At 47.1% G+C, this 22,728-nt stretch overlaps 1 protein-coding gene and 1 long non-coding RNA gene across 2 annotated transcripts in view; one reads left to right on the forward strand and one right to left on the reverse strand.

Annotated features, from left to right (window-relative positions):
* The window catches only part of LOC138268718 (uncharacterized), a 39,725-nt gene extending 39,561 nt beyond the window's left edge, over positions 1–164 (reverse strand). The window contains exon 1 of the long non-coding RNA XR_011200059.1: positions 19–164. This is a non-coding gene — a long non-coding RNA (uncharacterized lncRNA). The remainder of the gene's footprint in view (positions 1–18) is intronic.
* The window catches only part of HEATR3 (HEAT repeat containing 3), a 239,440-nt gene that overhangs the window by 22,011 nt on the left and 194,701 nt on the right, over positions 1–22,728 (forward strand). The window contains exon 3 of the mRNA XM_069218649.1: positions 2,721–2,808. Within this exon, the coding sequence (XP_069074750.1) occupies positions 2,721–2,808 (88 nt within the window). The remainder of the gene's footprint in view (positions 1–2,720; positions 2,809–22,728) is intronic.

Consider the following 22,728-nt stretch of genomic DNA (forward strand, 5'->3'; position numbering starts at 1 on the left):
GGCTGGTTGCAGCCCTACCTGGGGGCGGATGCCTGAGCCCGTGATGTGAGCCGGTGGAGCGAGAGGCTCCCTAGCAGGTTCGGGACCGCACCCTCAGCTGACCCGGCACTGCAGAGGTGGCTGGTGTGCTTCATTTGTACCGCGATCGGCGGTGCTGTAAGGAAAGGCCCTGCCCTATGACTGCTGAGGGCGTGCCAGTCTCTGGCCTATGAAAGTGGAGTGCGCGTGGTGTGCTCTGATGTGAAGAAGGGCACTGGCGGCGCCCGGCGCACGCCGGCCCTGACACATCAGAGGACTGCAACTCGGAGATTCCAGGCCGGTTCGTTGTGAGGTGAGCAGCCACCTGGCGAACACTAACCGCAAGAAGGGCAGAATGGAAGGAATGGCTGGGCTCTCGGCGAAGTAGGAGCAGTGCTGTGCTGGGAAGCCGATGAATTTTTTTTAAAAAGAAACCACAAGGAGAGTGAGGAGAGACCAGACAAAAAAGTAGAACCTAAAACAGTGACACTTACCAGGCTAGCCATTGGGAGGTTGCATGGGTGCAGCACCTGCCAACAGACTGTCTAAGGCACAGTGAGTTCCTCCCAGTAGCACCGGGATCAACGGCCTCCACCACCCGTCAGTCTTTTCAAATGGGTGCTAGGAGCCCTATTACATATAGGGCGCGCTTTCTCAGTTTGCGCCACTGCGCACTTTAAAATAGGCAATGTGCATGTGCACCCACTTTGTGCAACCCCAGATCTCTTTGGTATTTCAGAAAGAGCCGTAGAGGCTGGTGGGGTCCTTTCTGTAATACAGATAGCTCTGGCGCACATAGAGCACCAGCGCTGTCACCGGAGGGTTTTTCCTCATTTTCATGGGGCCGCTGCCCCATGCAAATGGGGGAATCCCTTTGCCTCTGCGGCCGCGACGTATTATAGACACCGGCACAGTAGAAAGAGAAGCTGTCAGGAGGTGTACTGACAGTGCACTACCCAAAAGGTGATGCACTATGCGCCCTCGGGGGAGGGGGGAGAACGGGACACATCCCCTTGCAGGTTGGAGCAGCTTCAAAGCTGTTCTGTTTTTCACTTGAATGCGCTGCCCACAAGGTAAGAGGGGGCACTTTACCGGTTTCTGCCCGGTGCACCATATATGTAATATGGCCACCTGGTGTCTCATTTACCACAGCTACGTCTACCTGTGACCTGAATCCTATTGCATTGGGCTAAGTAACCTTTTGGAAGCCTCTAGTCTATACACAAAAGCATACTTTTGTGAAACTGTACCCAAACACCATCTTCAACTAGTTTCAAACCACTTATGTCTTTCCTTAGTTTAATTTAAACTAGACAGGTGTGTTGAATAAATGTATGTATATTCTGCACTATATTTTGCCCTCACGTGAAAAAGGTGTTAATCTATTTTCGTCCAAAGTAGCTAACTAGGGACCAAATTAATGCTTTTTCTCAGTGCCCCATTCCACACTGCAGTATTGCTGTAAGGTAATGTATGCATACAGAAATATAACGTTTTTGGGAGTTTGATATGTCCATCGAAAAACTGCCATTTTTGTGCTTTTATTGGTCAGGAAAAAAACTCTTCTGTAATTTGACTCAATTACCTATCCAAACAACAAGATCTTCAAATAACATACAGAGGTTAATTCACCAAAATTTGTTATTCATCTGGATTGTGTTAAACACCAGAATCTTAACATAGAATTGCAGTTCCAGCACATTTCTATTTATTTTGCATGCTTAGTTAAAAACTGCACCAATACCATGTTATAAACCCATAAATTCAAATATAAAAACAATATTTATCCTTTCTGTATTATCATTGACCTACTGCTCTCCACAATTATTTGATTTTGTTGAAAAAGGCAATAACACAAAATCGTGAACATTTTGTTCATCCTAAAACGTTTTGGGTCATGTTAACAGCAATCAAATCTATTTCCATTTACGCAGAGTTTTGGTGGTATAAGATCGTCTTCACTTTCTTCAGGATAAATGCATCAGACCTTCGTTAAAAGAAACACATCAGTGTGATATTTCATAAAAACTCTGGAAATCCCACATACAATGTATTCATATATTGAGAACATCTTTACTGTTTTTGCGATGGCTGCCAGACCACTGTGTTCCTGACTTTGAAGGGCAGCTGTAAGATTAGCGGGTTTAGCCTTGAAAATGGCTGGTCTTAGTTCAAAGAGGCAGATCTATGAATTCAGCATAAGATTTCAGGCAAAGTTCTGTTCCAAAGGTCTCAAATTTGTGGCAGAAGTCAACCTTGCACTTAGGATCTATGGAAGAAACTTCCTTTTTTCCTATGTAGGTATTTTGCTTTTCATCCAGCCTTGGTCCTGCCTTGTTCATCTCCAGTGATATTTTGTAAATGTGTATATTTTTGTAGGAATTAGAATTGTGCAAATCTAGTGTTTAAACAACTTATTTGATGTCAATTTTCAAGCATTTACTATGGTTTTTTTTAAGCAGCACTGAAGTAAGTACAAAATGTCAGCTTGTATTGTGTATGTATATCCCGAGCTGCTACATGTGGTATAATCAGTGAGTTGCTATTTTTGCCCTTTGAGTAAAAAAATATATTTTTGGATGATTTGGGTACGAATATGCCACAAAGTATATTTAAGTATGTTTTGAGCTGTACTGCTTTTGAAGTGTCATACATGTGCAGTGTATTTATAGGTGATTCACCCTTGTCTTTCTTCCTATTAGAAACTTAAGTGCCTGCGGTGGATTTGAAGTTTGTGATGACATGGTATCTAACGATATCATGACACCCCTGGTTGCACTTTTGAGAGAGGTAAGTAAAGGTGTATTATTTTAGCTCCAACAGTGGGTTTGATTTTTAAACTGTTGTGCTTTACTTTTGAATGTGTTTTCCAACCTTGACAGTATAAGGAGGACACACTTTTTCTACAGTAACTAAACCATTATTCTGAGATCACTGTAATATATAAAGTAAATCTTCTTTTATCCAGTCCTTCTATCCTTAAAGTTCCTCAGTGTTCATTCCATTTGCTGGCTTCAATATCATACAACTAAGTGTGGAACTAAATCTTTGTATGTTTTTCTTACACATGAATTGTGCAAATCACCTAAACTCTATACATATAACTACCCTTGTTGGGACTAAAATGTTCTGGATCAGAAACCAAGCATTTTCAGGTTATAAACTGTCAGCAAAAGCTGCAGTTTATTGGTTTCCTCAGTTTTCATTTCAGTGAAAGCCAAGTAGTTGCCTAATATTTCTTACTGTAATTTTGGCATGTTTGTTAACTTGAGCCCAATTTCAGTAGTAGTAATCATGTTGAAAGGTTCATATCCCTTTTTCACCCCCAAAGTATGCTAGAATGCAAACAAACTTCCTCCTCATTGAGATCAGATATCTGCTTTTGTGTGTTTATAATACCTTAACAAATAAAAAAAAAAAGTTCATACCGAGTCATGGTTCTGACTCAAGCAAAAACATTGAAATATGCAAATGATAGGTTGCGTCATGCTCAGTACACACCATAACTTGTTGCTGGTATTACCATTTGCATTATTACCTTTTTTTTTTTTTTTCCAGTGACATTTTGCAAATGGGTATTTTGTGCGACAGACAACGCACATTATTTTGGCTTTGCGGTCTTTTCACTCAGAATCTGGTGACTTCCAGCAGGTTTGTGCACTTAAGTCAGATCCATAACTTAGTTTTTAAGTCTGTTTTTTTCCCCAGTGAATTTCTATTAAAAAACAAAAAATTCTAATATATTTCACCCCCACCCCAAAAAAATCCTAGGCCCTGCACCCACCCTACTGCATATGCCCACTCCAGCTGTACCTCCAGCCAGCTGCAGCTGAGTCAGGCCCTGTGCCCAACTTGTTGTAGGTGCCCAAAATGAGCCTCCAACCTTAGCTGCTTGTAGCCCTGCAAAGCCAAAGCTCCCATCCAGTATCACCAAACCCAGTTGCATCTGGACCAGAATAGCAGAAACTGACGCGCAGAAAACTTGAAAACAGACCAACTGAACACGACCAACAACCTGGCCTAGGACAGCATCAAATCCAACCAGTAGATCTCCAACTCACAAACACTGCAGAACCAACAAACGGCCCTCCTGGTACACAGAAGAACTCATGGACTCCAAAAGATATTGCAAACAGCTTGAAAGGAAATGAAGACCTAACCACAAAGCTGATGCCAGATCAACCTACAAGATTGCCATCTGGCACAACCCCCACCACCTGAGAAGACACCAAGCGAAGATTCCTCACTGACCAGATTAAAGCCAGCTCAAACAACGGCAAACAGAAGTTTGCTATCATCAAATAATTCACCACCCAAGAAGCCTTAGCCAGCTCCATGACTCCCTTCCAGGAACTCTATCACGACTTCAGACTTCAACAGCAAAATTGAAAAGATTTACAATAACTTTGAAAAACAACCGAGCCCTGAGGACATCATCAGCAGGCTGCCCACATACCTCTCGGACAGACACCTAACCAACTGGAGACAACTCACTGAGGAAGACACCACTTCAGTCACAAGAACTGTCCACACTGGGGCTCGCAGATACCCATGTCCACTTCATATCTACAACCCAGGAGGATCTGTGATCAGCAAATCCCTCACTCACATAATCAACTCCTCCTTCGAGCCTGAAACCTTCCCCGAAGACTGGAAGCATGCTGACGTCATGGCCCTTATAAAAAAAAAAAAAAAAAAAACACATCAGCAGAATCCTATGAACTGAGCAACGTCTGCCTCATCTCCCTTTTACCATACCAAATGAAGGTGATAGAGAAGGCAATCAACCAACAACTCACCAACCACATGGAACTCCACAATCTTCCCGACCACTCCCAGTTCGGCTTTTGAAGCAACCACAGTATGCAGACCACTCATTGCCGCCACAGAAGAGATTTGCACCTGTAAGGAAACGCCTCCTTGGCATGGTTACCCCCTGACGTTTTGCCTTTGCTGATGCTAAGTTTTGATTTGAAAGTGTGCTGAGGCCTGCTAACCAGGCCCCAGCACTAGTGTTCTTTCCCTAACCTGTACTGTTGTTTCCACAATTGGCACACCCTGGCATCCAGGTAAGTCCCTTGTAACTGGTACCAAGGGCCCTGATGCCAGGGAAGGTCTCTAAGGGCTGCAGCATATCTTATGCCACCCTGGGAGCCCTCATTCAGCACAGACACACTGCTTGCCAGCTTGTGTGTGCTGGTGAGGGCAAAACGAGTAAGTAGACATGGCACTCCCCTCAGGGTGCCATGCCAACCTCACACTGCCTATGCAGTATAGATAAGTCACCCCTCTAGCAGGCCTTACAGCCCTAACGCAGGGTGCACTATACCATAGGTGAGGGCACCAGTGCATGAGCACTGTGCCCCTACAGTGTCTAAGCAAAACCTTAGACATTGTAAGTGCAGGGTAGCCATAAGAGTATATGGTCTGGGAGTCTGTCATGCACGAACTCCACAGCACCATAATGGCTACACTGAAAACTGTGAAGTTTGGTATCAAACTTCTCAGCACAATAAATGCACACTGATGCCAGTGTACATTTTATTGTAACATACACCACAGAGGGCACCTTAGAGGTGCCCCCTGAAACCTTAACCGACTATCCATGTAGGCTGACTAGTTCTAGCAGCCTGCCACACACCAGACATGTTGCTGGCCACATGGGGAGAGTGCCTTTGTCACTCTGTGGCTAGTAACAAAGCCTGTACTAGGTGGAGGTGCTTCACACCTCCCCCTGCAGGAACTGTAACACCTGGCGGTGAGCCTCAAAGGCTCACCCCCTTTGTTACAGCACCACAGGGCACTCCAGCTAGTGGAGTTGCCCGCCCCCTCCGGCCACGGCCCCACTTTTGGCGGCAAGGCCGGAGGAGATAATGAGAAAAACAAGGAGTCGTCACTGGCCAGTCAGGACAGCCCCTAAGGTGTCCTGAGCTGAGGTGACTCTGACTTTTAGAAATCCTCCATCTTGCAGATGGAGGATTCCCCCAATAGGGATAGGAATGTGCCCCCCTCCCCTTGGGAGGAGGCACAAAGAGGGTTTACCCACCCTCAGGGCTAGTAGCAATTGGCTACTAACCCCCCAGACCTAAACACGCCCTTAAATTTAGTATTTAAGGGCTCCCCAGAACCTAGGAACTCAGCAGTCCTCTTCTTCTGAGGTTGCAGGAATCTAAGCTGAAAAACCCTGCAGAGAAGACTGAGACACCAACTGCTTTGGCCCCAGCTCTACCGGCCTGTCTCCCCACTTCTAAAGACACTGCTCCAGTGACGCTTTCCCCAGGGACCAGCGACCTCTGAATCCTCAGAGGACTGCCCTGCTCTAGAAGGACCAAGAACTCCCGAGGACAGCAGCCCTGTTCACCAAAGACTGCAACTTTGAAACAACTTGCGTTTCCCGCCAGAAGCGTGAGACTTGCTACTCTGCACCCGACGCCCCGGCTCGACTTGTGGAGAACACTCACTTCAGGGAGGACTCCCCGGCGACTGCGAGACTGTGAGTAGCCAGAGTTGCCCCCCCCCTGAGCCCCCACAGTGACGCCTGCAGAGGGAATCCCGAGGCTCCCCCTGACCGTGACTGCCTGCTCCTCAAATCCCGACGCCTGGTAAAGACTCTGCACCCGCAGCCCCCAGGACCTGAAGGATCCGAACTCCAGTGCAGGAGTGACCCCGAGGAGCCGCCCCCTTGCCTGCCTGCATCGCTGAAGAGACCCCTTGGTCTCCCATTGATTTTAATTATAAACCCGACGCGTGTTTGCACACTGCACCCGGCCGCCCCCCGCGGTGCTGAGGGTGTACTTTTTGTGTGGACTTGTGTCCCCCCCGGTGCCCTACAAAACCCCCCTGGTCTGCCCTCCGAAGACGCGGGTACTTACCTGCTGGCAGACTGGAACCGGGGCACCCCCTTCTCCATTGAAGCCTATGCGTTTTGGGCACCACTTTGACCTCTGCACCTGACCGGCCCTGAGCTGCTGGTGTGGTAACTGGGGTTGCTCTGAACCCCCAACGGTAGGCTACCTTGGACCCAAACTTGAACCCCGTAGGTGGTTTACTTACCTGCAAAAACTAACACACTCTTACTCCCCCTAGGAACTGTAAAAATTGCACTGTCTAGTTTTAAAATCGCTATATGTGATTTATGTGAAAACTGTATATGCTATTTTGCTAATTCAAAGTTCCTAAAGTACCTACCTGCAATACCTTTCATTTGAAGTATTACATTTAAATCTTGAACTTGTGGTTCTTAAAATAAACTAAGAAAATATATTTTTCTATACAAAAACCTATTGACCTGGAATTGTCTCTGTGTGTGTGTTCCTCATTTATTGCTTGTGTATGTACAACAAATGCTTAACACTACCCTCTGATAAGCCTACTGCTCGACCACACTACCACAAAATAGAGCATTGGTATTATCTCTTTTTGCCACTATCTTACCTCTAAGGGGAACCCTTGGACTCTGTGCATACTATTCCTTACTTTGAAATAGTGCATACAGAGCCAACTTCCTACAGCACCCTTCTGAACCGAGGAGAAACTGTCACCCTCGTACTGCTTGATACCTCATCTGTTTGATACAGTATCACGCTCCAGGCTCATCAAAAGACTAGACGAAAAGGCATCCAAGGTGCAGCCCTCAAATGGATATTCTCCTTCCTCACAGGGAGAACTCGGCGAGTCAGACTCCCACCCTTACATCAGATCCCAAGGACTTGGTACGCAGAGGCCCTCAAGGATCATCCATCAGCCCCCACCCTGTATAACATATACATGATATCACTCACCGACGTCCTGAGATCCCACAGCATTTCCATCATTTCCTACGCCAATGACGTCCTTTCAATGTCCGAGAAGTCTCCCATGACCAGATCTGATTTCACAAAATGTATGCTCTGCGTAGCAGAATGTATGTAAACCACCTGCTTGCAACACAGCTCTGAAAAGACCTAAGCGCTTATCTTTGGGAACAAGAACTTCCAGCTGTGAACTCTAGGTGGTGGTCATCAGAGCTTGATCTAAACCAGTCACCCACTAACCACACACAAAGCCTGGGTGTAAGGAAATGCCTCCTTGGCATGGTTACCCCCTGACTTTTTGCCTTTGCTGATGCTATGTTTTGAATTGAAAGTGTGCTGAGGCCTGCTAACCAGGCCCCAGCACCGGTGTTCTTTCCCCTAACCTGTACTTTTGATTCCACAATTGGCACACCCTGGCATCCAGGTAAGTCCCTTGTAACTGGTACCCCTGGTACCAAGGGCCCTGATGCCAGGGAAGGTCTCTAAGGGCTGCAGCATATCTTATGCCACCCTGGGGACCCCTCACTCAGCACAGACACACTGCTTGCCGGCTTGTGTGTGCTGATGAGGACAAAACAAGTAAGTCGACATGGCACCCCCCTCAGGGTGCCATGCCAACCTCTCACTGCCTATGCAGTATAGATCAGTCACCCCTCTAGTAGGCCTTACAGCCCTAAGGCAGGGTGCACTATACCATAGGTGAGGGCACCAGTGCATGAGCACTGTGCCCCTACAGTGTCTAAGCCAAACCTTAGACATTGTAAGTGCAGGGTAGCCATAAGAGTATATGGTCTGGGAGTCTGTCAAACACGAACTCCACAGCACCATAATGGCTACACTGAAAACTGGGAAGTTTGGTATCAAACTTCTCAGCACAATAAATGCACACTGATGCCAGTGTACATTTTATTGTAAACTACACCCCAGAGGGCACCTTAGAGGTGCCCCCTGAAACTTAAACCAACTACCCGTGTAGGCTGACTGGTTCTAGCAGCCTGCCACACTCGAGACATGTTACTGGCCACATGGGGAGAGTGCCTTTGTCACTCTGTGGCCAGTAACAAAGCCAGCACTGGGTGGAGATGCTATCACCTCCCCCAGGCAGGAGCTGTAACACCTGGCGGTGAGCCTCCAAGGCTTACCCCCTTTGTTCCAGCACCGCAGGGCACTCCAGCTAGTGGAGTTGCCCGCCCCCTCCGGCCACGGCCCCACTTTTGGCGGCAGGGCCGGAGGAGATAATGAGAATAACAAGGAGTCGTCACTGGCCAGTCAGGACAGCCCCTAAGGTGTCCTGAGCTGAAGTGACTCTAACTTTTAGAAATCCTCCATCTTGCAGATGGAGGATTCCCCCAATAGGGATAGGAATGTGACTCCCTCCCCTTGGGAGGAGGCACAAAGAGGGTGTACCCACCCTCAGGGCTAGTAGCCATTGGCTACTAACCCCCCAGACCTAAACACGCCCTTAAATTTAGTATTTAAGGGCTCCCCTGAACCTAAGAATTTAGATTCCTGCAACTTACAGAAGAAGACGACTGCTGAGCTGAAAACCCCTGCAGAAGAAGAAAGAAGACACCAACTGCTTTGGCCCCAGTCCTACCGGCCTGTCTCCTGCCTTCCAAAGAAACCTGCTCCAGCGACGCTTTTTCCAGGACCAGCGACCTCTGAATCCTCAGAGGACTGCCCTGCTTCCAAGAGACCAAGAAACTCCCGAGAACAGCGGCCCTGTTCAACAAAGACTGCAACTTTGTATCCAGAGGAGCAGATTTAAAGACCCCTGCAATCCCCGCAAGAAGCGTGAGACTTGCAACACTGCACCCGGCGACCCCGACTCGACTGGTGGAGAACCAACACCTCCAGTAGGACCCTCCGGCGACTCAGACTGTGAGTAACCAAAGTTGTCCCCCCTGAGCCCCCACAGCGACGCCTGCAGAGGGAATCCCGAGGCTCCCCCTGACCGCGACTGCCTGACTCTAAAATCCCGACGGCTGGAAAAGACCCTGCACCCGCAGCCCCCAGCACCTGAAGGATCGGAACTTCAGTGCAGGAGTGACCCCCAGGAGGCCCTCTCCCTTGCCCAGGTGGTGGCTACCCCGAGAAGCCCCCCTTCCTTGCCTGCACCGCTGAAGAGACCCCTTGGTCTCCCATTGATTTACATCGCGAACCCGACGCTTGTTGGCACACTGCACCCGGTCGCCCCCGTGCTGCTGAGGGTGTACTTTTTGTGTGGACTTGTGTCCCCCCCCCGGTGCCCTACAAAACCCCCCTGGTCTGCCCTCCGAAGACGCGGGTACTTACCTGCTGGCAGACTGGAACCGGGGCACCCCCTTCTCTCCATTGAAGCCTATGTATTTTGGGCACCACTTTGAACTCTGCACCTGACCGGCCCTGAGCTGCTGGTGTGGTGACTTTGGGGTTGCTCTGAACCCCCAACGGTGGGCTACCTTGGACCCCAATTTGAACCCCGTAGGTGGTTTACTTACCTGCAAGAACTAACCATACTTTACCTCCCCCAGGAACTGTGAAAATTGCACTGTGTCCACTTTTAAAACAGCTTATTGTGTTTTATGTGAAAAGTATATATGCTATTGTGATTATTCAAAGTTCCCAGAGTATTTACCTGCAATACCTTTCAAATGAGATATTACATGTAGAATTTGAACCTGTGGTTCTTAAAATAAACTAAGAAAATATATTTTTCTGTAACAAAACCTATTGGCCTGGATTTGTCTCTGAGTGTGTGTTCCTCATTTATTGCCTGTGTGTATGTACAACAAATGCTTAACACTACTCCTTTGATAAGCCTACTGCTCGACCACACTACCACAAAATAGAGCATTAGTATTATCTCTTTTTGCCACTATCTTACCTCTAAGGGGAACCGTTGGACTCTGTGCATGCTATTCCTTACTTTGAAATAGTGCATACAGAGCCAAATTCCTACACTGGGAATCATCATAAACAATAGACTCAACATGGACTCACAGTTGAAAGCAGTCCGGTCCTCCTGCTTCACTTTCTACGCATCCTCAGAACAATCTTCAAATGGATCCCAGAGAGCACCTGTTGTACCAGCATTCAAGCTCTAGTCATGAGTAGACAAGACTACGACAACACTCTTACAGCATCTCCAGCCACCTCCTCCACCGACTACAGACCATCCAAAATGCAGGAGAAAGACTCATCCTGAACTTCCACGTGTAGCCACACCTCAGAACTCCACTGGCTGCCGATAAGCAAGTGCTGCCAATTTAAACTCCACCCATGCATACAAGGCACTGCACAACATTGGTTCATCTTACCTCATTTGACATCCCCACTTTCACGATCCCACCAGACCCCTATGCTCTGCCTCACTCTTTCGCACGCACCCCTTGCATATGCAAAAGAAAAACAGGAGGCCTAGCCTTCTCATACCACGCTCCTTGAAACAAATCCCTCTACGCATAAGGACCTTCTGCTCTCTTCCGTAATTCTGCAAGAAGCTGAGGACCTGTCTCTTCAAGTAACATCTGGCAGACGACCTACACACCTACTCCAGCGTCTGTTTACCCTTCGGGTGACCAAGACCCAAATAACATAACATAACTCTGTAGTTATAGTTGGGATCCCCCAGGTGTAGGAAATCCTTGTTTTTCTTGTTATTATCTTTAACCTAGTTTCATGAATCTCCACAAAACTTTTCAGACTTACAGCTTTTTCTACATTGACGGATGATGGAAAATTTCCTGGTGATTGGTCAAAGGGGTGCAAATTAAAAAGGGAAGTCTCAAAATGCTTTTTTCAACCAATGCATTTTCCGTTTTCCACCAGGGCAGTTTCCATAAACGTTTGTATTGCACGTAGCACAAGAATGGCAGCAGTGGTTTGAGTGAAGTTTGGCAAGAATGTAGGTAGTAGTGTGTAGATTACCATTTTGGGTAGTACAGGTAAGTATTTTTAAAGTTATAAGGTATTTTAACTAGGCAATATCTGTGGCTGTAATAGTTTTGCAAAAGTTCACAATATTGCGCTTAAGTACCTCAGTACATAGTGATGACAAGGCATAATGTGATTGGGTAAGGACTGCCTTTACAAAAGTTAAAGGCAGCCTTGTTTTAAGTACACTTCGGCAGTGTTCTGGGTTAAGTCCTTGGATACATGCAAGTCTTACTTTTATATTTGTCCCTACCTATTGCTACTTCATTAAAGTGGTAATAGGTAGGGAAAATTATTTATAAGTTTGTTTATTTATAAACAATTGCTACAAAAACTCAGTACTTCCTAGGTACAATCACGGTACTGTGTAAACTTCTTGAAAAATGTATAGAAAATTTGCCACTCTACTGTGCATTGTGTTGTGACAATGATATGATTAACGATGTTATGAGTATTGCGATAAATGCTGTAATTTCAGATGGTATAAGTGATGTAATATGAAATGGTGTAAGTAGTGCATGGAAAAGGTGTGAGTTATAGTTAATGAAGTATGGCTACCAACATTACCACACTATGTAATCATTTGACAGTTGTGTGTAAATTATAAATATAAGGTATAACTTTAGAATTTGTAGTTTAAAGTTTGCCTTGTATAGTAAGAATAAATACATTTTTCCTAACTATAATTAAGTTTTAACCTTTTGCTTTTTTTAAATTGAAAATATATAGGCCAAAGTACCCCCCGCCGTATGTTATAAGGGCGTTGCAAGTCACAGAGAAGTTCCCTAACCATATAGAGGAACGAGACCGAAGGCAGAGTTCCTTTATAAGGTTAAGGATTGCTGAGGTGACTTGCAGTGTCCTTATGATATACAGCAGGGGACATTTAATACCATATAATACATGGTCATACCATCCTCTGTCCCACATACCACTTAAATCCTCGGTGTGTAGCTCTTTCATATGAAACAGAAAGCATGTTCTCACACATGCAGAATACAAATAGAAACGATAGTGCAAAATTAAGTAAAAAAATAAATAAATGGATATTTGTCGCAAAAACATTAGAAACAGTTCAATACAAGTTGGCTAAAAAAGGCTGCACTAGCTCAGAATGTGTAGTAACCTGCAGAAAGGTTCTCTAATTATCTGAGGAGTGCAAAAAATAAAGATGTTCTTTGCCACTGTAACCTAGAAAAACAGCGCAGAAGAAAGAAAAACTAAATTTTGTTTTTGTTGCTTTAAACAACTGCTCCATGACCTGGCCTGCCTTTCACCTCAGCTGCTGGCTCTGGCATTAGGCATTGTGACATCAGAACTCAGCTGTAATAACTTATTACAGTTGAGCTCTAACGTATTTTCTTTATGATCGGCGAATAGGTGCATTACCATTTATAAAGAAATTTGAGTTTGGCGTTTGTATAGTGTGTGTGTGTATATATATATCAGCTGCTCCGTCCCGTCCCCCCCCCCCCCCCCATTGGCAAAAGGAAAAATGTCTGCGATCCCACAGGATCATAAAAAAAAAAAAATGCAGAATGGTGCTGCTTTGTTTAATTAATGGGAGGGGATGCACAACCCTTCCCCCCCCCCTCCCCCCCCCCCCCATCCCCCTAGACTTCACAGGGCTTGGGGAGCCCACCCCAGGGGCCTAAATTAATGGATACGGGGAGGGGACAGGGCCCCCCAACTCCTATTCTTTATAGGCCCCGTGAGCACACCACCGGGGCCGACATTATTGAATATCAGGAAGGGGGCTGCCTGGAGCCCTCCTCAAAACAACAAAGGGTCCCAAGGAAGACCACCCCCAGGCCTGGAATTTCTGCACAGTCCCCCACTTTCTGAGTTCTGGGGACCCAATCCCCTGGGGGTCAGTTCACAAGCTATGTCCTTGGGAACGCAGCCCCAGGACATAGCAGTTCCTAGGCAGGGTAACCTGTGTTTGCTTCTGCTTGGTGGAGATTTTTTTTTTTTTTTTTTTTAAATTTAAATCTACCGCCAAGCAGCAGACTTTTAATCTGTTTTCCTGCCCGAAAACCGATTAAAATATTGCTCCCACCATGAGTAACTACTCCCTCCGGGCAGGTGCAATGCCAGCTCCTGCTGCATGCGGGGAACTAGGTGGGGCTCCGGGGGATGGGGTCCCCGGAAAAGACTAAGGCAGGGTGTCATCGTAGTCTCAATCCCACTTTAAGGAAAGTAGCGGACTTGAGAGATGGGATCCTCTGGGCATAATAAGGCTTGAGTAAGGGGGCCACGGGGGCCATCCTCCCCTTCAATTAAAAACATTTAAACGGCCTTGAGGGATGGAGTCCCCAGAGCCTAATAAGGCTCAGCAAGGTGCATCACCCCCCCCACACCCCACCCCATTTAATTAGAAAAGGGTTTGAAGGGATGACCAAGTCCTAAAAAAGGCTTGGGGAGGTGGGCCACATTGCCCCGCCCCCCTTTTTAAATAAAAGGACTTGGGGGATGGGCCCCCCATGGCCTAATAAGCCATGGGGAGAGGGGCCACCTAGCCCCATTTAATAAAAAAATAAATTTAAAAAAGGACCCAGGGGATGTGTTGCCCAGGGACTTCCTCCCCGCTAAAAAATAAAAACAAAATGTAGGGCCCTCTGGCCTGCCCCCGCAAGGGCGTTGGCTTTACATATGTTAATAAAATATTACTTTGTTTTGGGGGGGGGGGACTAGAAATTCACTGAAAAAAACAAAGGTTAAAGTTACGTCCTAGTTAGGTGAATGTCAGTAACCACATTAATGTTTTGGACTGAAAAAACACAGAAATTCACCAGTTAGCAGAGCTAACTAAAACTTGTGCCATGCACAACTTATAACCGCACACATTACATCACTCATAACATGTTCTATGACATCACTGATGACATCTGAGATGACATAATTGATGACATCATCCAAGCTTCTTTTGTACACATAGCTCTATAAACCCTGTAGGAAGTTGGCTCTGTATGCACTATTTCAAAGTAAGGAATAGTGTGCACAGAGTCCAAGGGTTCCCCTTAGAGGTAAGATAGTGGCATAAAGAGATAATACTAATGCTCTATTTTGTGGTAGTGTGGTCGAGCAGTAGGCTTATCAAAGGAGTAGTGTTAAGCATTTGTTGTACATACACAAGCAATAAATGAGGAACACACACTCGGAGACAATTCCAGGCCAATAGGTTTTTATATAGAAAAATATATTTTCTTAGTTTTATTTTAAGAACCACAGGTTCAAATTTTACATGTAATACTTCAAATGAAAGGTATTGCAGGTAAGTACTTTAGGAACTTTGAATAATCACAATAGCATATATACTTTCCAAATAAATCACATATAGCTATTTTAAAACTAGACAGTGCAATTTTCACAGTTCCTAGGGGGAGTAAGAGTTGGTTAGTTCTTGCAGGTAAGTAAACCACCTACAGGGTTCAAGTTTGGGTCCACAGTAGCCCACTGTTGGGGGTTCAGAGCAACCCCAAAGTTACCACACCAGCAGCTCGGGCCGGTCAGGTGCAGAGTTCAAAGTGGTGCCCAAAACGCATAGACTTCAATGGAGAAGGGGGTGCCCCGGTTCCAGTCTGCCAGCAGGTAAGTAGGCGCGTCTTCGGAGGGCAGACCAGGGGGGTTTTGTAGGGCACCGGAGGGGACACAAGTTAGCACAGAAAGTACACCCTCAGCAGCACCGGGGCGGCCGGGTGCAGTGTGCAAACACACGTCGGGTTTGTAATTGAAATCAATGGGAGACCAAGAGGTCTCTTCAGCGATTCAGGCAAGGGGGGGGCTCCTCGGGGTTGCCACCACCTGGGCAAGGGAGAGGGCCACCTGGGGGTCGCTCCTGCACTGGAGGTCGGATCCTTCAGGCCCTGGGGGCTGCGGGTGCAGAGTCTTTACCAGGTGTTGGATCTTAGAAGCAGGCAGTTGCGGTCAGGGGGAGCCTCGGGATTCCCTCTGCAGGCGTCGCTGTGGGGGATCAGGGGGGTCAACTCTGGCTACTCACAGTCTCACAGTCGCCGGGGACTCCTCCCTGAAGTGATTGTTCTCCACAAGTCGAGCCGGGTGCGTCGGGTGCAGAGTGTCAAGTCTCACGCTTCCGGCAGGAAACGCAAGTTGTTTCAAAGTTGCTTCTTTGTAGCAAAGTCGCAGTCTTGGGTGAACAGAGCCGCTGTCCTCTGGAGTTCTTGATCCTTCTAGATGCAGGGCAGTCCTCTGAGGCTTCAGAGGTCGCTGGTCCCTGGGGAGAGTGTCGCTGGAGCAGTGTCTTTAGAAGTGTGGGAGACAGGCCGGTAGAGCTGGGGCCAAAGCAGTTGGTGTCTCCGTCTTCTCTGCAGGGTTTTTCAGCTTAGCAGTCCTCTTCTTCTTAGGTTGCAGGAATCTAGTTTCCTAGGTTCTGTGGAGCCCCAAAATACTGAATTTAGGGCTGTGTTTAGGTCTGGGAGGGCAGTAGCCAATGGCTACTGTCCTTGAGGGTGGCTACACCCTCTTTGTGCCTCCTCCCTGAGGGGAGGGGAGCACATCCTATCACTATTCCTATTGGGGGAATCCTCCATCAGCAAGATGGAGGATTTCTAAAAGTCAATCACCTCAGCTCAGGACACCTTAGGGGCTGTCCTGACTGGCCAGTGACTCCTCCTTGTTTTTATCATTATCTCTCCTGGACTTGCCGCAAAAAGTGGGGGCTGTGTCCAGAGAGCGGGTGTAGGAAGTTGGCTCTGTATGTGCTATTTCAAAGTAAGGAATAGCATGCACAGAGTCCAAGGGTTCCCCTTAGAGGTAAAATAGTGGTAAAAAGAGATAATACTAATGCTCTATTTTGTGGTAGTGTGGTCGAGCAGTAGGCTTATCCAAGGAGTAGTGTTAAGCATTTGTTGTACATACACATAGACAATAAATGAGGTACACACACTCAGAGACAAATCCAGCCAATAGGTTTTGTTATAGAAAAATATCTTTTCTTAGTTTATTTTAAGAACCACAGGTTCAAATTTAACATGTAATATCTTGTTTGAAAGGTATTGCAGGTAAGTACATTAGGAACTTTGAATCATTTCAATTGCATGTATACTTTTCAAGTTATTCACAAATAGCTATTTCAAAAGTGGACACAGTGCAATTTTCACAGTTCCTGGGGGAGATAAGTTTTTGTTAGTTTTACCAGGTAAGTAAGACACTTACAGGGTTCAGTTCTTGGTCCAAGGTAGCCCACCGTTGGGGGTTCAGAGCAACCCCAAAGTTACCACACCAGCAGCTCAGGGCCGGTCAGGTGCAGAGTTCAAAGTGGTGCCCAAAACGCATAGGCTATAATGGAGAGAAGGGGGTGCCCCGGTTCCGGTCTGCTTGCAGGTAAGTACCTGCGTCTTCGGAGGGCAGACCAGGGGGGTTTTGTAGGGCACCGGGGGGGACACAAGCCCACACAGAAATTTCACCCTCAGCGGCGCGGGGCCGGCCGGGTGCAGTGTTAGAACAAGCGTCGGGTTTGCAATGTAAGTCAATGAGAGATCAAGGGATCTCTTCAGCGCTGCAGGCAGGCAAGGGGGGGCTTCCTCGGGGAAACCTCCACTTGGGCAAGGGAGAGGGACTCCTGGGGGTCACTTCTGCAGTGAAAGTCCGGTCCTTCAGGTCCTGGGGGCTGCGGGTGCAGGGTCTTTTCCAGGCATCGGGACTTAGGTTTCAGAGAGTCGCGGTCAGGGGAAGCCTCGGGATTCCCTCTGCAGGCGGCGCTGTGGGGGCTCAGGGGGGACAGGTTTTGGTACTCACAGTCGTTGAGTAGTCCGGGGGTCCTCCCTGAGGTGTTGGTTCTCCACCAGCCGAGTCGGGGTCGCCGGGTGCAGTGTTGCAAGTCTCCCGCTTCTTGCGGGGAGTTGCAGGGTTCTTTAAAGCTGCTTCTTGAAACAAAGTTGCAGTCTTTTTGGAGCAGGTCCGCTGTCCTCTGGAGTTTCTTGTCGTCGAAGCAGGGCAGTCCTCAGAGGAGTCAGAGGTCGCTGGTCCCTTTGGAAGGCGTCGCTGGAGCAGAGTTGTTTGGAAGGCAGGAGACAGGCCGGTGAGTTTCTGGAGCCAAGGCAGTTGTGGTCTTCTGGTCTTCCTCTGCAGGGGTTTTCAGCTGGGCAGTCCTTCTTCTTGTTGTTGCAGGAATCTAATTTTCTAGGGTTCAGGGTAGCCCTTAAATACTAAATTTAAGGGCGTGTTTAGGTCTGGGGGGTTAGTAGCCAATGGCTACTAGCCCTGAGGGTGGGTACACCCTCTTTGTGCCTCCTCCCAAGGGGAGGGGGTCACAATCCTAACCCTATTGGGGGAATCCTCCATCTGCAAGATGGAGGATTTCTAAAAGTTAGTCACCTCAGCTCAGGAAACCTTAGGGGCTGTCCTGACTGGCCAGTGACTCCTCCTTGTTATTTTCTTTGTTCCCTCCAGCCTTGCCGCCAAAAGTGGGGGCTGTGGCCGGAGGGGGCGGGCAACTCCACTAAGCTGGAGTGCCCTGCTGGGCTGTGACAAAGGGGTGAGCCTTTGAGGCTCACCGCCAGGTGTTACAGTTCCTGCCTGGGGGAGGTGTTAGCATCTCCACCCAGTGCAGGCTTTGTTACTGGCCTCAGAGTGACAAAGGCACTCTCCCCATGGGGCCAGCAACATGTCTCTAGTGTGGCAGGCTGCTGGAACTAGTCAGCCTACACAGATAGTCGGTTACGTTTCAGGGGGCACCTCTAAGGTGCCCTCTGGGGTGTATTTTGCAATAAAATGTACACTGGCATCAGTGTGCATTTGTTGTGCTGAGAAGTTTGATACCAAACTTCCCAGTTTTCAGTGTAGCCATTATGGTGCTGTGGAGTTCGTGTTTGACAAACTCCCAGACCATATACTCTTATGGCTACCCTGCACTTACAATGTCTAAGGTTTTGTTTAGACACTGTAGGGGTACCATGCTCATGCACTGGTACCCTCACCTATGGTATAGTGCACCCTGCCTTAGGGCTGTAAGGCCTGCTAGAGGGGTGACTGACCTATACTGCATAGGCAGTGAGAGGCTGGCATGGCACCCTGAGGTGAGTGCCATGTCGACTTACTCATTTTGTTCTCACTAGCACACACAAGCTGGTAAGCAGTGGGTCTGTGCTGAGTGAGGGGTCTCTAGGGTGGCATAATACATGCTGCAGCCCTTAGAGACCTTCCCTGGCATCAGGGCCCTTGGTACCAGAGGTACCAGTTACAAGGGACTTATCTGGATGCCAGGGTGTGCCAATTGTGGGATCAATGGTACATTTTAGGTGAAAGAACACTGGTGCTGGGGCCTGGTTAGCAGGGTCCCAGCACACTTCTCAGTCAAGTCAGCATCAGTATCAGGCAAAAAGTGGGGGGTAACTGCAACAGGGAGCCATTTCTTTACAGCGGGCATCTCCACTAGCTGGAGTGCCCTGGGGCATTGTAACACGAAGCCTGAGTCTTTGAGGCTCAATGCTAGGTGTTACAGTTCCTGTAGGGGGGTGGTGTGAAGCACCTCCACCCAGAGCAGGCTTTTGTTTCTGTCCCTAGAGCGCACAAAGGCCTTCACCACATGGGGTCAGAAACTCGTCTCTCAGCAGCAGGCTGGCACAGACCAGTCAGTCCTGCACTGAACAATTGGGTAAAATACAGGGGGTATCTCTAAGATGCCCTCTGTGTGCATGTTTTAATAAATCCAACACTGGCATCAGTGTGGGTTTATTATTCTGAGAAGTTTGATACTAAACTTCCCAGTATTCAGTGTAGCCATTATGGTGCTGTGGAGTTCGTGTTTGACAGACTCCCAGACCATATACTCTTATGGCTACCCTGCACTTACAATGTTTAAGGTTTTGCTTAGACACTGTAGGGGCATAGTGCTCATGCACCTATGCCCTCACCTGTGGTATAGTGCACCCTGCCTTAGGGCTGTAAGGCCTGCTAGAGGGGTGACTTACCTATGCCACAGGCAGTGTGAGGTTGGCATGGCACCCTGAGGGGAGTGCCATGTCGACTTAGTCTTTTTATCCCCACCAGCACACACAAGCTGGCAAGCAGTGTGTCTGTGCTGAGTGAGGGGTCCCTAGGGTGGCATAAGACATGCTGCCGCCCTTAGAGACCTTCCCTGGCATCAGGGCCCTTGTTACCAGGGATACCAGTTACAAGGGACTTACCTGGGTGCCAGGGTTGTGCCAATTGTGGAAACAATGGTACATTTTAGGTGAAAGAACACTGGTGCTGGGGCCTGGTTAGCAGGGTCCCAGCACACTTCTCAGTCAAATCAGTATCCGGCAACAAGTGGGGGGTAACTGCAACAGGGAGCCATTTCTTTACAGTTGCTAAAAGAAATAAATGACTAGCCAACTTCTTCTTCCAAATGTAAGCCTTATGAACAGCAGTGTAGGGCTACAAAATCTAAAATGCCCACATATGTGCACGCTTCAGCAACCTTACCCCAAACATTCACAGGTGAAGTACTTTCATCATGAATAGTTGTCAGCATGTGGACATCTCTCCTGTCAAACTTTCACAGCTAGAAGTTCATTACTAAGCTATTTTCTCACCGACTCAAGTGGACTGACAACCAGGGGGAGGAAGGTGGTGGTGGTGGGTGGGGGGGGCGGTTATTTAGCAATAGAACTGTCCCTACCAGTGTACACCCTGAATTTATAGACATATCCAGTCCTAATCTCACACAGCACATACATCTTAATTCCATAACGTGCCCTCTTCCTAGGAGTGTACGGCCTAAAAACCAAACAGCCCTTAAACAGGACCAGACACTTATCTACAGCGACAATCAGGGTGATCATGTGGCAATGCTGCTGCATTATCAACAAAATGCAGCATCCGAACCAGGAGCAAATACTGATCGCTTCTCATGATTGCAGGAAATATAGCTGTTGCCATCAAGAGACCAATATGAAGACAGCAACGGCCTCCTTATAAAGTGTATCAGAAAGCTAAACCCAAGAACTAATTCAACTCATCCAGGTTTGTCAGAGTCCACCAGCTCTAGAGTTGGGCATAAGTCTGTCACTGTTGTCCCTCAAATATTGTTCGTCCTACAGATAAGTTTGGTCAACAAGATATCCAAAAGTACATCGTCCATAAACAACTGAAAGACATTTATAGGCAAAATGTTTTCCGTATTCACACCAGTAAAGCAGGCAACACAAACTGAACCATGTTTGGGGCAACCCAGAGTTCAGCACTTCCACTGGCAAGCCTTTCAGCCCCAGGCTGCAATGCAGGTGCCTTTTGTTGCACTATCAGCATATCAGTGTCCTCATCTAAAAGGGGCACTTTCTCCACACTGACAGTGGCTTCATTATCGGAGGACTCCTTTCAGGTAGAAAATTTACTACAAGAATCTTGGCCTTCCTCTGTCTCAGATGCAGAGTCAGTGTCAGAACCACGAACTGAGGAAGATTAAGAAAGCAAACCCACAACCTGCTGAGCTATAATCCTGCGGCTAGCCATTATCCTCAGCAATAAAAGTAGCACAACAACTAAGTCAACAGTAACCAACACTGTGTGAAATAAGTAATAAACTGTGACTTTATCAAATGGAAGACTACTGGCATATAGTAACCTGTAACAAAAAAAAAAAAGTCAATCAATACAAAGCACGCAAAGACCTATAAACTGAAACAATACCACTCACTTGTCAGAGACAGCTAGACTGAGGATCACCTATGCTGTACAGACACAGCAAGCACCAACAATATCCCACTTGAAAGGAAAAACAAAAGAAAATTACATACAAGACAACACAGTACGCATCTTACACATCTAATTTGACATAATAAAATAGAAGCTAAATATGCTGCAATTTTTACACCATTTAAAAAACACATTCATGCAGGGCAATGATACTCATTTGAAGCCAACAGTACAAAAAACATGTTTTCTTATCAAACACATTGAACTACACAAACTCTAGATCTATCATTGCCGAATCTCAAGCAGGAGCCGCCACCAAAGAAATCAAAAGCTTTGCTCTAGAATAAAAAAGAGAAATAAAACATTAAGATCACAAATGCAAATGATGTCAAGAAATAAAACAGTTAACATTATAAAACACTATGAAGTCTAGAGATAGTATCAAGAATCACAACGTGACGGTGATAGTCAGTGGTTGCGGTAGAACAGGATCTAAGTGCAGTTTGATGCTGACCACGATGGAGAGTGGGTCAGATACACTAACCAGGTTTGTCCTGGTCAAATAATTTATTGTCCGACTTTGTACCTTTTTAAGTCTGAATCCACCAAAGGAGTACTTCTTCAAAGCCCCTCAGCACCTCAGAAGAGGCATTTAGAGACTCGGAGTGTGGCCAGCAGAAGCCTTGAGGAGGTTTCAGATCAGCTCCAGTTACAGCTGGTCAGCACAGCAATTGCAGCAAAAGGCATCTACTTAGCTTGTTGTGTCCCTGTGTCCTGAACCAGAGGTCAACCTTAAGACCCTTGGAGTCCACTTCTTTGTCTTGGGTACAAGAGCGGTTTTAGTCCTCCAATGCTCATCTTATGTTGCAGATGGCAGGTAAAGTCCTTTTCTGATCTTCTTCTGGTTTAGGAGTGTTCTGAAGTGAGTGCCCGGAGTTGCCACATGTATGCCTTGCCCGAGCTAGAGGGTTGATATGAACTCTTAGGATGCCCTAACCATAGGGCATAGGTTCCCTGGGCTACCCCTCTCTACTTTGGCCATTTTCGAGATGGTGAAAGTCTTTGGCCACACAAAACATGGACTCTGTGGGCCTGGGTTGGTGTGTTGGGAGTGTAGAATGGAAATACTAGTGTCCTCCCACATCTAATATTAAAATCCAGTTTTAGGCAGTCTCTATAACTCCCAGCTAACTCAGAAACCTACGTCTAGTAGGACAAAACTGACCTTTCAGCAAACAGACTTGCGTTGGCATTCTGTTCCTCTTCTTTGAAGTGTGTCCCAAATGTCATATGAAAAACTTGAGCAGCCATGTCAAGCCGGTCTTTCCGCTCCAGCAGTATCTAACACTCTAATGGCCCACTG

Source organism: Pleurodeles waltl, chromosome 12 (assembly GCF_031143425.1).
Source record: "Pleurodeles waltl isolate 20211129_DDA chromosome 12, aPleWal1.hap1.20221129, whole genome shotgun sequence".
Taxonomy (NCBI): domain Eukaryota; kingdom Metazoa; phylum Chordata; class Amphibia; order Caudata; family Salamandridae; genus Pleurodeles; species Pleurodeles waltl.